The sequence below is a fragment of the Brachyistius frenatus genome, unplaced genomic scaffold, assembly GCF_029030835.1.
Source record: "Brachyistius frenatus isolate BFR_SWC_R1_liver_20210118 unplaced genomic scaffold, ASM2903083v1 Contig_67, whole genome shotgun sequence".
Taxonomy (NCBI): Eukaryota; Metazoa; Chordata; class Actinopteri; family Embiotocidae; genus Brachyistius; species Brachyistius frenatus.
The window spans coordinates 292344-310000 of record NW_027210666.1 but is presented as its reverse complement, the minus strand read 5'-3'; the positions used below and the strand labels follow the sequence as shown (position 1 = coordinate 310000).

General features: G+C 46.7%; 1 protein-coding gene across 6 annotated transcripts in view; it reads left to right on the top strand.

The window, feature by feature from the left end:
- Positions 1–11148: 11148 nt before the first annotated feature.
- The window catches only part of qkia (QKI, KH domain containing, RNA binding a), a 72851-nt gene continuing 66342 nt past the window's right edge, over positions 11149–17657 (top strand). For 4 of the 6 annotated variants that reach the window (XM_069707101.1, XM_069707099.1, XM_069707095.1 and 1 more), the window contains exon 1: positions 11149–11647. In XM_069707101.1, the coding sequence (XP_069563202.1) occupies positions 11503–11647 (145 nt within the window). In that variant the 5' untranslated portion in view covers positions 11149–11502. The remainder of the gene's footprint in view (positions 11648–17657) is intronic. The other 2 variants (XM_069707100.1, XM_069707097.1) reach the window with 1 other exon arrangement.

Here is a 17657-nt window from a genome sequence, read left to right as displayed (position 1 = left end):
CGCTCGGCGCGCGGCGACTTTTACTTGACATCCTTTGTTTACCCGGACCGGTAGGCGTCTTCAACCAAACTCTGCGTTTCCACGCCGCCCTTTACCCTCCGTGGTGCCGAAGGCGCCGAGGGAAGTGTCGGCGGCCACGTTTGCCCCCCCCCCCGTGAAGCGTCGTGTAATTGATTTCTGAAACTGGCAAGGACACTCGCACCATCTCTTCTTGTAAGTCGTGTCTCCGGCAGAAGCGACTTTACAAGCCTGCGGAGAAATCTATTCTCAACCGGAAGACAGGTTCATAATGCTCATATTTCAACTTCGGCACGTCTCGAAAAGAATGTCACCGAATAGGTGTTCCACGCTGCTGAGCCGAGAAGCGCTCTGCTTCTCTGCCTGCTGCTTCATCTGCGCAGTGAAAGATGAAAAAGCAGCGCTGAGCGCTCTCCTTTCAAGACAATACGCCTTAATAACTGCGGCTGCGGAGCAAAAAAAACAAACAAACAAATACGGCAACGGTACGGGCACGTGAGCCACTTTTAAAGGAGGGGGGTGGTGCGGGGCGGGGGGGGGGGAGGGATTTCACCTCTGTTCTCACTTAATGAGCCGATCGAACTCTGAATAGCCTGCAGTTCTGTCGAACTGTATCAGTGACGCCCCGCTGTCCCGCTTCACCTGTCCAATTTCACTGAGCCACAGGCAAGCAGCTGGCCAAGCAAAGGACGGAGAGCGTGGAGGTAGAGAGGGGGCCTGGGGGGAGGGGGGAGTACAAAGAGAAACACGGGGAACAGTTTTTCTGAGCTTTTTCCCCAAATATTCTTTTTGGTCAAGTCGGTTTTACTCGTGTAGCATTTCTCCACACAACATACGTTTTCCACAGCGCCGCACAACATCAGACAGAATTAAAACATATCGGATGATATGGAAACAAATGAAACCATTAATTAAGCAATACAAATGTAATTTAAAGAAATTTAGGGGAAAAAACAAAACAAGTTTTACAAAAAACAACACTTGTGGACACAAATGAGGAGACATTAAAACGGTAAAAAAATACATTTAAATTGGGCTCAAAAGCAATAATGTTTTTAAATTAATTCTGGACAGGAAACAAATGTAAGGATTCCAGTGCAGGTGAAATATGTTTTAAAGCATCAAAAGTATAAAAAAAAAAACACCATGCAGGAAACGCTCCCTGTCAGTGTTTTACTACTATATGATGTTTCTGGATTAATATTACTGTTGAATTAATGGCCATTATATAATTTAAATTATGTAAGTACGCTAATGTTAACTACTTTTTGTACTACAGGTTGGTTTAATCCACAGTAATGTATCAAATTCCATGAGACCATCGTATGTTTGTATCATTCGACCCATAAAGGAACATCTAATCCTTTAGTTTACTCAGAAAAAAAAAAAAAAATCGAATTCAGAATCACCAAATTTGGAGATACATGGTTTTCATTGGAGAGAAAAGGGTATGAAAAACTGTGATCTTAAAAGTAACGAGTGACCAAAGCTGTCAGACAAAAGTATCGTATTTGCCTCTGAGATTTAGTGAAGTGAAAGTATAAAGTTAAAAGCCCCAGCAGTCTGACTGCTGTGGCTCAATTAGGCCACATCACAGGTGTTAATTGGCATTAAATGCTAAATGGTGACCGTTTTGACACCTCTTCAGGAAGAAAGGTGACAGACTGGAGAGGAACATCAAAGAATATGGTGACACACACACACACACACACACACACACACACACACACACACACACACACACACACACACACACACACACACACACACACACACACACACACGATAACGGCAAACAATACCAAACCACTACACCAAGCTGTAATTGTTCATATAGAGAGAAGTGTGAAATGAACAGAAATGGAGGCAGTCATTGAGGTTATTTGGTGCATCACCGCATGACTGGTTCAGGCCTACGGGCCAGAAAGACCAAGCATGACACTACTTGAACCTCTCCATTATCTCGTCCTGTTCTCGGACATGGAAAAAAAAAAAAAAAAAAAAAAAAGCCCCAACAAATTTAGCATAGAGGTGAACTGATCCAGATCATAATATTCGGACCCTTTTCTTTTAGTCATAATGAGCAATTGATCATGTTGTCACTGCGCGTGCCCCAGTATACTCAAGGAAATAGATTGCTCCCCGGCACAGGCTATAAGATCCTGCTCTACTTCCCTACAGCAGGTATTATCTGTCGCAGATCAAGCCACATTATTATTTTCAGTCGAGAGGATTTCTCAGGGTTTTTTTGTTTTGTTGTTCCTTGTGTCTTGTGAAAGATATTCCTGTTGGGATGCGGGGTCGATTACCTAACACGTCACTCCCACCTCGCTCGTCAGTTTTGCACTGTTCATAAAAGGCACTGAAGAGATTATGGAAGTTTGGGCTTCTTTTAAAAAAAAAATTAAAAAAAATGCAAAGCTAAAATAAAAACCACCATTTCAATTATGTGTGAATCCCACTTTGTTCACAGTGCAACACGGACCACTAACTGGATTTATGGATCACTTGGTGAGTGTGCATGCTTTCCGCATCTTTCCACGGCGTTGCGTTCAGGGCCAACGTTGACCGAAGAACGCGTAAGCACACCTGCCTTCATCCTTACAAGGGTGGAATAGAGTTCTCTAATCCGGGACCCGGCCTGACTCCTCACTATCTATTGCAACTGGACTCCAAGGGGTCAACCCCAGACGACGCGGGGCCCACGGGGCACTCAGTCCACCCCGGGGTTATTCTTAGCCCGTGGCTAGCCCAGCTTCCTACGACGACGACAGCTGCCGCCGCCCCGCAGCCGACAACGACGCCCGCTGAGGTAACACGTGCAAACCATTTGCCTGATGGAAGCGCTGCGTATTGCACTGACAAGGGACGATTTATGCGCCGAATTCATACAGAACAGCAGTCAACCGGGCAGACAAGTGTGTACACGTGCGTCTGGCTCGCACACCACCGGCTACTTGAGGTTGAGACGTTCTTTCGCAATGAACAGTGACTTCCTGAAATCTGTCTCTCCGGAGCTCAAGTTCGTCCTTGTGAATCTCCACCACATCACGGCGGTGGCAGGCCAACAAAGGCTTTTGTATTGCGGTGAGCGGCGCGACAAAAAGATACACAAACACGCTGATAGCGTTCTGTTGACGGAGGGGTGGGGTGGGGGGGGGGATTGACGGTAGCGGAGGAAAGGCTGAGACTGAGGGGACAATTATGGAAGACGAAAAGGCAGCATGGCAACGTTTGCGGTGTGTTGTTTTGAGAGAGAGAGAGAGGATGTTGAATAAAGAGGACGACGGGGAGATGGGTTACACCTGAGGCCCGGAGACAGAGCGGCGGTGTAAGATGAATCCAGCGCTGAGGGGAAAAAAATGAAGGGAAGGAGAGGGCTGTGTGGGCCACGTGGAGATGGATGGACGGAGGGGAGTGGGACGTTGTGTCACCTGGTAGAGAGAGCTGTCGAGCTTGCAGCCAGACCTGAGATTTAGGAGCAGTCAGCCGCGGGGAGAGGAATAAAGAGACCAAAAGACGAAACCACTTGTTTGTCTGGGTTTTTTTGTGTGTTTTTTTCCCCCGCCACGAGTGAAAAACAAAAGAGGATTGAGGCGACAACTGGCACTTAACGACATCACCACGCTCCCTTATCTGAACGAACGAGCTGAATGCGAATGCCCCACTTTGTGCACAACGATCCCCCAAGTCGAAAATCAAATAATTCATCCATGTGGGCCGCAATTAATATGATCAAAGCTGGGCTGTGTGTTGCATGTCATAACGTTAACCCAGTGGACAGCCGAGGATTTAATAAGCATTCAGGAAGTCTTCATGCGTCTTCCTCTTTATCACTTCCTTCCTCCTTTCATCTCGTCCCTTCTTCTTCTTCTTCTTCTTGCTGTTCTGTCCTGTCTCTCTCACGCCAGTGTTTAAAGTCTCACAAGGCAGATTGTTAGAAGCAGCGACGAGGGGATTGTGCCGTGCAACCGAAAATAAATGCCCCCGGGGGAATGATTTGTCTTGTTCCCGTCTGCCTGGCGGACTCCACGCTCATCCAGGGACCCACTGAGCATGTGCGAGACGTGACAGCACAATGGAGATTTATCTATCTGCCTCTCCATATACCAGGTGTCTAATTCGCAGGCTTAATTCCAAGAGTGGAGGGATAATGTAAACACTCTTGAGCTCACGTTCTGTTTTCCTTGTGCATCCCTCGATAACCCTCCCCTTAAATATGAATAAAGTCAGCTGAAAATCTCACATCCCGATTCACTGTTTAGGTTTGTGAGGGATTCTCTTATCTGTGCTTGTGATGGTCAGCGTGATTCTGTGCGTGCGTGTGTGTGTGTGTGTGTGTGTCGGGGTCCCAGACCACAACACAGGATCAATCCTCCTCCGAGCAGACGTGATCAATGAGGATCGTGTGCCGCCGCTCTCCGTGACTCCTTCTCCCACTTTTCTCTGTTCGTCTCCCCCCCCCCTTCCCCTTCTTTCCTCTCCTGCAGGTCTTATCTCTCGCAAACACTCATTTCTGTCCCCGCTACGGGTTGGCAGGCGCGCACAAACAAGGCAAAAACAAGCAAGTAAACAAATACAGGGACCCTCGGTGGGCGCGGTGGACGGACCCCGCGCTGTCCGCGAACTGGCGGGGGGGGGGGGGGGAACAGATGTAGCACCGGCCGGACTCCTTTAAGCTGTATTGACACCGGCGTCTCCTCCGCGAGGGGACAGCACGAGGAAGGAGGGTGAAACTTGTTTGTCCTCGGCTCTTACTTACTGTAAACCCGTGAACGCGTGGCTGCGTGTGTCGTTTCCTCCCTGCCGATTGATGATGAGCGGGTTCGAGGTGGGAGTTTTGGAGGTGTGCTGTTTTCCCCACCGCAGCCTTCTATCCCAAGTGGCTCCAGCTGTCGTCCCCTTCACCACTCCGTCCGTCCCCCCCCTCCCCCAGCAACCCGTCTGCGTGACAACAGGCAGGCCAACAGACGTTTCCATCACCAGATTGCCAAACCGCTGGACCATCTACTCTACAACACCCAAGGTGACCTTTAACAAAATAGAGAATGGTGTATCGCTCGTGGTGGGGAGGGCAAAATGGCTTATTGGAAACAGAAGAGCAGAAATGTTGCGGTGTCAGATTGAATTGTGAGAGATATATATATTTTTTTTCTCTCTCTCACGCCCCCTCCCTCTGTGACAATCAACCGGCCGACAACGTTTCTTTAAAGCACAACCGGTAGTGTGCGATTCTTTCTTATCCATGGTCTAATTCGTGAAGGATGGAAAGAATTTAAAAAAAAAAAATAACAGTTACGTCTCTTCACTTTCGTTGAACACTTTGTCCCTTAATTCTACGGCCACCAACAGGTCAAAGACCCGTGCGGAAGTACGGCTACGTCTGAACCCAGCTTCACACGAAGCTGGTTAAATGTGGAAAACGCTTCTTTTTGTGCCTGTTTTGGCCTTTCTCAACCCTGTAATGCGACTGGCAGGAAGGTGTTAAACGTAACACGTCTCCCCCCCCCCCCCCCCCCCTCATCCCCCCCAACTCCAGTCCAGTCCCCTTTACTCTCAACTGTAATGGATACCAGGCCCAGTTTGCTGTTTTTGGTGCTGGGAGACCAACTATACCCGACTGACGTCTTTGCACGGCCTCATGACAGGGTTGTGCCGCTCTGGTGAGGTTATCTCGGCGGTGATCGGCCTCTTTCATCTTGCGGTAAACAGCAGCATGCCACAACGCCGCGTTGGTAAACGAGCTCTCCGGCCCGTTTTCCGGTCCGACCGCTGCCTCACGTGATTGGCCACCATGTCGGGTTCGTTCTGTGTCAACCCTCTCTCTTGCAGCCTAAACACACTCCAGCGAGTCCAATCAGGATCAGAATCTCTTCATTTGCCAAATGTACAATGTATTTAGGACTTTGACTTGGTGACACAGTGCAGTGAGACAACAGTGTGTGTGTGTGTGTGTGTGTGTGAGGAGGGAGCTGGCATGGTTTGTTTAAGTGGCTGGTCATGATGAAGGAGCACCTACAGACGGATTGAAGTTTTCTGACGAGCCGGTGAGTCAATCCCGGTCCCGGCCCGCTTCCCGGCACACAAAACAAGTACCTGTTTCTTGCCCGCGTGCCGGCTGTCCCGTCACCGCGGTGCTACCCGGTCCGCGTTGGGTGCGGACGGAGGCGCCACACAAGTGATGGAGGCAGGTGAGGACACTGTCGACAGCGGTTCTGTCGAACCAGAGCCGGACTTTTTGATCTCGTGTTCGTCCTCCGGAGCAGCCTGATGAAGAACATAGTGAGCTCCCTTGATTACTGTAGAGGAGTATGTTGCCCGTCTCTGCGGCGTTGGTGGAGGGGAGGGGGCGGGGGGGCGGGGGCGCACAGGTGGGTGCCGTGCCACACCTGTTGGTTCTTGATGTTTGGGAAGTCCGTAATCCACAGGCAGATGGGGTGGGGCACCTGCAGCTGGAACAGCTTGATGTGCAGACGGTCGGGGAGGAAGGTGAAGACTAAAATTAGAGCCCTGACAGGTGACTGGTAGGACTGCCGTTTTGAACCCGGATGCGGAGCGAATGCAGCGGCTGACCAACCTGCAACTCCTGTAATGGTGCTGAAAAAAAAAAAAAAGCTTTGTTTATTTAATACATTTGGTGTTGCTTGTAACACTTAATAATACTGCCGGGTAGAGCATTTTGATTTGATTAATAATTGTGACGGATGGCTGAGACGCTGCTGCAACAACAGACCCTGGTGGCGCAGAGCTGTGCTGAGCATCCTATCCGGTGATACTGGACTGTTTTGATTTGTTTGTCAGCCAACTGAGTCTTTATGAACGCACTAGAATCAAAATTTGATTATGACAGCATTTTTCTATTACCTGAGCTTCTCTCAGACTCCTTTAAGCACTAAAATGTTTTGTGAATTCCTCTCAAACCAAAAACTTCGGACTCTTAAATCTGGGTCTGAGACATCCCTCATTTTTATGACTTTCTCCGAACTCAACCAGTTCGGAGCTACTTTTATCCCAAATATGTGTTGTGTATATGACCCGTGGCTGCAATCAATCTTTGAATTGTATGATTGCAAATCATCAGACAAGTTAAATGGCAACACCTGCTCTGTGTGGTTGGAAACACTGACATTTAAAACGAATGCCCACAAACCATTTCAGAGGCCCTTAAATAAATCCGTCTTTACATGCCACCCAACTAACCCTGGAGGGGGAAGTTGATCCCAACGTGCCCCACCATTGCTCAGCTTCAGCTATGTACACCTGTAAGGTCTACAATTTTTAACGTCGGGTGATCTCAAAATACATAAATATTGTTCTGTCACTGACAGTGAGGAATGCGCAGACACTGTTTCATGCGAGCGTGCACAAACTAGTACGAGGGCAGCATTGCATGAACACACGCACACGAGCAGAGTAGAGCACTTGTCATGTCACGCTTACGATCGGAGTTCAAATGAATAGGTACATTATGTATTTCTCTGTGTATGCTCCGTATATGCTGTGGTTGCTGGAAGGGCATTTATTTCTGTTGCACTGTGCGCTCACACCTTCCTCAAAATGTAAATGACCCAGATTCCGCCAGGCACTTTTTCCCCACAGTCTCAAAACCAGCAAGTCGGAAGAAAAAAAAAAGAAAAAAAAAAGAAAGATGTTGTTCTTGTTTGTATGTATGCGTGTTATCAGAGCCGGGGAGTCTCTGTTTGCCTCCTCCAGAGCCGCCGTTATCGCAGACAGCCTTGCCTCGACAGAGTCCCCGGCTCTCAGCCGCTTCCCTGCGGCTGCGGCCCCCGAGGCAAGCCGCAACAAGCCACGGGGCCCCCACCGAGGGCCCCGTTGTCTGCGGCAGCGTACTTTCAGTTGAAAACCCAGGGCGCTCTCCGAGCTCATTGTGGCTGAGTTAACAGCCTCTCTTCAAAAGGGGCTAAACGCATGTTCATTAATTATCTGGATCCTTGTTAATTGGATTAATTGTTGAATGGAAACCGTGTTATTAAAAATGACGAAAACACAAGGGCAGGGAGAGCAAAAGGAGGGATTAATATCGTTTCTGTTTACTCTCAGGCTGTCAGAAGACACATGCACGGGCTCACACACACACACACGCGCACACACACACACACACACGCACACGCACATACAATACACATACAATACACATAAGCACACGTCTCTCTCCCTCTAACTCCGTGTTGCCATTTCACACACGCATATCGACACACACATACGGAAGCTGTATGTGACCCATCTCAGAAGAATGAGCGCCAGGCAAGGTGCAAATGACCATGCTCACCGTTAGTGATAAGAACTAAACCCGTTTTCAAAGCTCTGAAGAAATGCCAGATTCCTTTTGATGCAAGAAGACTGTGACTTTTCCATCGCTTATATTCAAAGAACAAAAGGGTGTGTGTGGGGGACGGGGGGGGGGGGGCGACGGAGGAGGAGGTGCAATAAAGTCAACACTATGAACAATTTAGCTGTCTTCAAGTCACATGAAAAATGGTGTTTTCTCATCCCCTCCGCCTATCTGCTCAGTCTTATCCACCGGCGTCGCTTATCAGCGTTTGACTTCAAGGGATGTTTTATCGTGCGGGCTTTAAGATATCACGCTGATACCGCAGACCGCTCGGGCGACGGGACTAACGTTACACGTCCCGTGTAATTGGCGGCGGTGTAAATGACAAGTCGTTCCGCAAAAGCCTTACCGTCTGTGTTTTTTTTTCCTCTGGTCACCGGTTGAAATCGTGACAGGCTCACCGTGAATTTCAGACAACATCAAATGCAGGGCCATTAAACGGAGGTAAATGTTTTAAGAAACATGAGAAAGTGAACTGACTCCTACATTGGCCAAGACGATGAGTAACAAGCTGTATTCTTGCCTTGGTGCCAGTGTTTGTGCGCCCTTGCCCAGCGATCAAGACGGTCTCCTCTGCGCTGGGTTCATCTGAGACCTGACTGAAGCGCAACAATAATTATAGCTAAAACATGTTGTAGCTATAAGTAGATGCGGGCTGAAGGGCAAAGATGCATGATGCACCGGTTGTTAAGGCAACTGTATCTGTTTTCCTGCTTTGATGTTGAGACTCCTGTCGCCTGCTGCACTCCTAAATGCTGTTGTTTGTGGGACGAGGAACCGATTATACATGTTTTTGTATTTTGTTTTTTTAATCTTTTATTTGTTAGGCGGTTTCAGTTTTGCATAAATGTTGTACATGTCTCCTGAGGTAATAATGCTGTGACACAAAGTCAGTCTATTTAAACTTGTCCAAACACATCACTGCATGTTTTGTTTTGATCAATTTACTGGACATGCTGCACTAATTCTAAAACCTTGAACTTAATTGCCTTTCCTTCATACCAACACAGTGGTGACGAACCAAAGCCAGAAGGTCATAGTGCAGCTGTTTAAGCAATTCACTCACCCGGTGTGGGGGTTAATTTTACAAAGATATGAGTGGGTGAGCGGAGAGCGGACAAATTGAACGACGGCCAAGGTCGGGGCTCAGATTTAGCCGGGTGCCTCTCAAACAGCAGCTGTTTAAATCAGAACGGACCAGTTGTGGTTTATTTTCACACAAAGTAGGATGTGAATAACTGGAGGTAGCTGGTTGTGTGCGTTCTATTGATCAAGGGTGTTAATCTTCAGAGGATACGTAGAAAGGTGCTCCCAAGGACAGGACAATGAAAGGGCTACATTGATTACCGGAGCATTGATCAATCGGTCCCAAGGCGGATAACAAGACGTACAGGTCTTGAGTAACAATAGGCAATCTTGTAGGATATGGACTGCACAGGTTGATCTTCCTTTCATATTTCAGCTGCCTAAAGTGAAGCCCACACACACGGGATCCACAATCAGCCTGGTTCGTAGGCCGGGTCTTGGCAAGTGTGTCGCACACGAACCCTGTGTGTGTGTGTGTGTGTGTGTGTGTGTGTGAAGCGGGAGCCTGAACACACACTCAACCCACGTACGGCTTTTCAAACCACCTCACTACTCCGTAGCAGATTAGGAGACCCATACACGTCATCACAAAAAAACAGAGAATTACAAAAGACCTCCTAAAATCCAAGAGACAACTGGGGCTGCTGTGCTTTTATGCAGTCGCTTGGATTGTTGTTTTGACACTGGAGTGGACGAATAAAGGACTGCCTGGATGCCCTTGTGCAACGTGAAGGATTTCTTTATCATTTCTCCCCTTGAAAAAGTTAACGACGATGAATCTTTACCGTAGAGGAGAACTGACTTCGTTGCTGAAGCGCCCCGCATACACACCATTTTAGTGCACTATACTTATTTAATACGTACGTCTCTAGCTTATATACAGTAAATAGTTATTTCTCAGAAGAGTGGATCTTTTTTTGATGAAATTAAAGTTAAGTGCATGTCATACATAGTGACCCCATTTACGTGTGCACAGTTATGCCGTTTTTTTTTTCATCTTTTGTTTTCAATCATTTTGGGTATTTGGCATTTACTTGGAACATAGAAACCACGGCTGTTCATATGCCTTCGTACAAATAGTTTTCAGATTTCTGATTGTTACCCCGAATCTCAGCCACAATACGCTGCACCAACTAGTTAAGAAAATTAAGAGAAATTCAAATAAAAATATGACTCATGACTCTAAATTTATAAAGGATTTACTTAGCTTCCTAAAACAAAGCAAAAATATTAAAATATTATCTTGAGTGACGTTTCACTTACAGTTCTGGGGACTGTAAACGCAGTCCATTCACACACATACCAATGTCATGGGTACTGCCGTTGTTATAAAAGTTATTACTGATTACAGTGTCAAACTATAAAGAAACAAAAATATTGAATGTGGAAAAATTAGTACGTAACTGTTTCTGTCGGTTTGGAAAGCTCAAAACAAGTAAATGTGTGATCTTCTGTGTTGACAACACTTTCAGGCTGGGGTGGGGGGGGCATTGCGTTCCTGAGCACGGCCTATCATTGGCCAGTATTTCTGTCCGTCATCTCACCAACTTTTTTTTTTTTTTTTTTTTCCACCCCTCCTTCTCGGTCCGGATCCAAGCGCTCATTGGTCACGCCGTCGGTCCCCACGAAAGACCGCGCGGCCAATAAGCGTCGAGGGAGGACGGACCCTTTTTCCGGTAGAACGGTCGCTCGCGCCTACAGTGGTGGAATCGAACGTCCCCGAGCGCACACGGCGTAGAGGAGAGTACGGCGCGCGAGTCTCTGGAAGGGAGATAACGGTGTCTTTTTTTTGCCCCCCGAAAAAAAAAAAAAAACAAGAACGAACCAAAACCTGTATTTTAAAAGGGGTTTTTTTTTTTAAACAAGAGTCTTCTACACACCAGGAGGAGGGAAAGAAAGCGACGGATTGGAGCCGCAAGTTTTTTTTTTTTTTTTTTTGTCGTTTTTTTTTCTTTTTTCTCATTTTTTTTTTTTTTCTCTTTTTCTTAAAAGAGGATTCTGTGTTTTTTTTTGACGGTGGTTTGTTCTTCGCTCTCGTCGCAAAGATGATGGTCGGAGAGGTCGAAGTGAAGGAGCGACCGAGGCCGAGTCCCGACTATTTGATGCAATTATTAAACGAGAAGAAGCTCATGACCAGTTTGCCAAATCTCTGCGGCATCTTCACGCACCTAGAGAGGCTTCTGGACGAAGGTAAGCGGGCATTGTGTGTGGGAGACCCCGGGGAGGAGGTAGGGAGGGAAGGAGGGGGAGGGAGAGAGCGTGACCACGGTTCGGTCCGGTCCGGTATCGGCTCGGCGTCGCTGGGCATCCCATCCTTTGCTGCGGAACATCGGCGACGCACGGACCTACACCCCGATATCCAGGGCCGTGTGGCAGGCGTAGTAACAACAACAACTTCCACTGAAAAGGAAAAGCCATTAAAACGGATTTGAGAGTTTAGTTGGTTTTTTTGTGGGTTTTTTTTTTTTTTTTTTTGGCGTCCACGAGAGTTTTGTTTGACTTTGTGCCCGACGAGAAAACTTTCTTTAACTCTCCTATAAAAAACAACAACAACCAAAGAAATGTTGACGTGTTGATAAACATTTATCCACCGATAAGTTTTTAAATCACACTTTCCAGGTGAAGCTGTGTTGATTTTAGACCGGGCCTGATTTCCACATGTTCCACAAGCAGTCTTAGCTCGGGGGTTTAGCCACATTTCTGGCTAACGAGCCTGCGCACCCTTAAAAATAAAATAAAATAAATAAATAATTAAAAAAAACAACTCTCCAGGAACCAAATGGTGGCGATAACTTCGCCGCGGATGAAATAAATAGTCGTCGAGACTTGTTTTACAACGGCTCCTTGTTTTAGTCTCCGAGGGGTCGTGTTTAGTTGTCGCCCAGCGGCCGAGTCCGACAGCACCGGAGGAATGTGTCTGCTTGTTGCCCAAACAATGGCCAGTGAGTTACCGCTGGTGAAGGAGGAGGAGGTGAGAGGAGGTGGGGGGAAGAGGAGGAGGGGAGTGCACGAAGATTATTTCAGCCGTCTCAACTTTTTTTATTTTTTTATTTAATACCGTTTTTGTTGTTGTTGTTGTTGTTGTCTCCATTCGTTGAGCGGACTAAAACATTCGTCTCCACGCGTGGTTACGCTTCTCCGTTGTAGTTCCTTCATTTGCTGCAGCAGTCGTCGTGTTTTTTTTTCTTTTTTCTTTTTTCTTTTTCACCCGTACCACAAAAAACAAACAAACTGCGTCGCCCTTTTGTCGGCGGCGCCGTCCAGACGGCTGATTTTTTTTATTTTTTTATTTTTTTGGTGCACACTCAGTATCTCTGATAAGCGCGAGTTGTTCGCTTGTTTTATGTTGATTCTATCAATAACATGACGGGAAGGTCGGACCTATGGTTTATGTAACTGAGCTGGGGACACTAGAGAGCGCCACAGTCCCCCGTCCCCCCCTTGTCTGTCCCCGTGCTGCGTGTGTGTGTGTCTCTCGGACTTGGACACATCGCCCCGTACAAAATAACACGCTTTTCTGAGTACTGCGTTACTTTCACGCTTGGTTTCGGTTGCATATCTTGGACGAGCAGGCTCTGAAGTATGCAGTTGCTAAACCGGTCTGAAAAGATTGTTCTGGCTGTCTTGATGCTTGATAAACAAGACACTTGAATGCAGGAGACAAGACACTTCCTCAATAAAAAAAACAAAAAACACAAAAAACAAAACGACACAGTGCAAATAATAACTTGTGTAACACTAAACAAAGTAGATCTGATCAAATTAAGTTTAAATCTAAATGTTACGTATTGAGGTCCTCTAATCTTAGCCTATTAAATGCCACAGAGACTATAAACTGATGACTTTTCTACAGCAACATTCAAATGCTTTTCATTAAAAAGCAATTGCAAATTGTAGCCTGACAAAATCTAGTCAGTTAAACGACAACATGATTTGAGACCTCACTGATTTTCCAGGATGCAATTGTGGCAGTTTCCCCAATTCTTTGAATGATTTTACCGCTAAAGATCTCCGATTTGATGCCCTCCGCATCCCATAAACGCATAAAAAAAAAATGTATGAACTAGATCCATGTTGCTATTTTGTACTGAATTGGGACTGTTGGGTGTTTTTATTCTGCTTTGAAGGAGACATGTTTTCCCTTTTGTCCCCACTCAGCTCAGCTGGCAAACTCTTGTTGTTTTGAAAGCATTAAACTGTTTTTAGCTTCTGTTTTTTGTTATCTAACGTATAAAACATTTTCCACATACTAACGTCTCCCTTGTGGAGCTAACTAAAATAACCCTGAATCACCCCCCCCCCCAAAAAAAAAAAAAAAAAAAAAATCTCTCAATTCTGTTTATTAAATGGACTCTTAACTTAAAATATCTTTTTAACTTGCGAGTTATTTCATGTATGGATTGCAGGTTACTTTCTGCACTGCTTGGTTTTGTGTCTTCGCGGTAACTCCGCTGTTGGAGAGGTTAAGAAGTCAGACCTGTAATACCGGTCTGGTCTGGTCTGGTCTGGCATGACGTTTTAATCGTACCGAGGGATAGAAAACGAGTCAAATCTTCCCTCTCTGGTTTAAGAAATCACTGCTGGGACGCTCCCGTCTTCCCGGTCCCAGACTCGCTGCTCTAAAGTCACACATGTGTGAGGTTTACAAGGGTTTCCACAGCACCAGCCCAAACTTTACCCGCCGCCAATAATTGCATGTGTGTGAGAGATGAAAGCCGCCACAGTGCAGAGGAGGTCTGTCTGACTTTCTGTTCAGGGGTTGTTTGGTCTGCTCTCCCTTTTGGACGGGGCTCAAGCTCTGATGTGATATTTGGGGGCTGTAGTCTTTTCCCTCCACGTCCCCCTCCTGGTGTAAACTGATCCGTGCAATCCAGTCTGTTAAATTTTTATAAAGAAAACAAGCAGCAGTGCTCAAAATAATCCGTCCTTTGGACTTGGTGGTCTTAAGGTTGCTGCAGTGTGTGTTATGTTAAACGTGTCCTGTTAGGTGGCCTGTCTGTTCTGTTCTCTCTAAAAACACACAAATAATAATAATAATAATAAAAAAAAAACCTGTTTTTAAATCGTTGTTGTGTGCTTGTTAGACTTCACAGAGGAGTCTTAAATCTGTGGTCTTGTGGTATTGTGGTGTAAATTGTGTTTGATCTACCAAGTGGTTTTTTTTGTGTGTTTTTTGTTCAGCGTATATAGTTTTCTCCTCCAGTGTGTCTTGCTCGTGTCTTGCTCGACTTTTCGGTCAGTTCCTTTCTCATTGAAAGCGGGGTGTATTGTCACGGTAACGCGGAGAAAACAGATGCTACTCCAAAAAGCTATTGACGTTTGGGGCAGAGGCAAAAAAAAACCACAAACGGATGTGGAGTTATCATGAAATGAAAAGAAAGTACAAAACGGGAGTGAAACTTAAACGACGGTCCTAATCTGTCAACAAAGCTTTGCCTGTCTCCTTTCCTGAGGCTCAAAAGTTTTCTGCGGATTGTTGATAAAATCACCACGACGGCACTTTTTCATCCGATTAAAGTATGTTTCGTAGGCCCGCGTGCGATGGAGCAGCTTCAACGCCCTCCTTTGTCCTACTTCAGTGCAACTAATGGGAGCAAAACATTTTAACCAGTTGCATTTGAACGCTCGAGACTCCTCCACTTCTCTTGAGTATAGCCCTCCGACAGCTGCAAGTCCCCCCCACCCCCCACCCCACCCGACCAACCCGCCCAAACATTTCGCACATGTCTACACAGCTGTTTCCACGACGGAAGAAAGCCGACACCACCCTTGTTTGTGACGACTGTTTCCCAGTTCGTATGTTGTCCCCCAAGGTCGTTCTGGCCGATTGACAGGCCCCCCCACCCCCTTTGAAATCCCCTTGCATTGCAGTTGTTCATCTCCCCGAGGTGACACCTGCTACGGACTTTTTTTATTTTTTATTTCTCTTTACGACGTGCCTGCCAACAAGCTGCTTCAAATTGCTATATTTTCTCTTGGCAGCAGGAGACAGACCATATATCTACATCTAGAGATGCAGCCTAGTATGGAAGTGAAGGCAGTTTCGGGAAGCAAAGCATTAAAAAGGGAGGATTTCTTTGCGGTACAAAAGTTGGACTGGGCAAGATACTAAAGGAATTTGTTTAATTAGATTTAAAAAAACATTTTAAACATTAGATGTTGCAGCTGTTTTTTTTTTTTTAAATATATATATTTTTTTTTTAGTTAAACACACTTGAACTGAGTCAGCAATAGCTGACAGTGACAAAATAAGAATGAGGACAAGTAGTCATATTACTTCACAAATCAGTTTTACAAAGTTGGATCCCAAAACAGACCACAGAGCTGCGTAAAGTTCTGCACAACATAAAAGCATGAAGCAACGACAGTTTTAGTTTTATACCCGCTAAAAAGCCGCTGACTTTAGCTGCCTCACTTTCTTGGTGTGTAACAAAGACTGGCGAAAGGAAATTACAGAAGCGTTGGCTTGGGGGGGGGGAACGGTTCCCCTTTCCGGCAAAGTATTGCTTTGTTGTTATTTCTTTTTGCCCAGCTGCTACCGGTGTTGCTTTTTTTTTTTTTACAATACGTAAACATTAGTAGTTTACATATTACTGGAGAAAAGCCTACAGTCGTATTAAAGGAAACTATTTTTGAATCATGTTTTGTCTGCAGAGAGAAAATAAATCGATTGAAACGGAATCGTCCAAACGTTTGACTAAAAAGATAAAGATTTTTTTTTTTTTTTTTTTTTAAACCCAGCCTTAGACACAAGCCTATTGTCCAGCTTTCGTTTGTACAACAGATGAAATGTCCCATTGTTCCATCAGACACTGCCTGGCTGTGTATCCACGCGGTGCGAGCGACGTGCCACTTGTTCCTGGCTACGTCACCGTTTGCATGTGCAGTTTTGTGTGTCTGCTTGTTTGTCTCCGTGTGTCACGATTTAACAGGACATTCCTGGGAGAGCTGTCAAGCGCTTGGAGGACAAACTGTCTGCTGTCCACTGTGTGGTGCCTTTGTAGGGAACTGGTCCTTTGGGAACAGCTGTTTAGAGAACAGATTGTGATAAATGAGAGAATGCTAGAAGTCTGCGCTTTCTTTTTTTTTTTTTTCCCCCACCTGATGTCCCATATTTCTGTCAATCATGTATATGATCTCCATTTTTTTTTTAGTTGTTTTTTTTTTCTGTTCATATGCACGCGTGTGCCGCTGCAGGTCGACCCCTCGGCGTTCCTCAGCGCAGGGCCGGACCTGCTGTAACCTCTGACATGCAATCAATTTGGCAGCTAACAAGATTGAGCACCGCTCGCAAAGTGAGATACCGCTTAGAGCCGGTGAGAGGACACAGATAGGGACTGACCGGGAGGGAGAATCGGGGGGGGGGGGGGGTGTAAGGCCAAGACTGTTGTCGCGAGCAGAAACCTGTTATATCCCGCTACCCCAACCCTTTCTCATTCTCTCCCAAAGCACCACTTATAAGCTGGAATTTAATTAACCAAGAGCCATTCTGCGAGCTGGTTTACTGAGCCGTCGCCACCGGTGAGAAAGCAGAATTGGAGGCTTTGTGCTGTCTCTCATTGTCTGCCCTCGCTGTGGTCTCTCGCTCTGTCTCTCCTCCCCGGTAATAAATTAGGCGGTGGCAGGGAGTCTGACAGGGTGAGGTGGAGAGAGTGTGCAGCGCGACCCAGCGTTTGCCTTCGCCTGTCTTTTTTTCCTCCTGACGCGCCTCCTCCGCCGAGCAGCCTCCTTTCTCGAGCCCCACCGCAGTGTTCGGCCGTGAGCTTCAGTCCCGCCTCCGACTCCAACCCCGAACTGGTCTTGCTCCCCCCCCCCCCCTCTGACCCCGCTCCGGCCCCAGCAACGCCACTCCCCCCCCCCCCCCCCCCGCGGATGCTGCATGATAAAGTCATCCAACGACAGCTCCGGGCTCTTATCTCAGGCCTCAATCCCGTGAGTGCTGGGGCCTCCTTATCATTGCTGCCTCTGCCTGGCCTCCTGTCTCCGTGCCCTACCCTAACTGCCTAGCTGACTATCTAGCTCTCTGTCGCCAAGACTAAGTATCTTCCCTTGTATTACTGCTGGCTGTTAGACAACACATAGCTACAGGCAGTTTATCTCTCTCTCTCTCTGTTCCCCCCCCCCCACCCTCCCACCCCCACTTCAAACCTTAAAAGCACCGCCGTTGCATCAAAAATAAACAGAATAAGGAAACCAGATG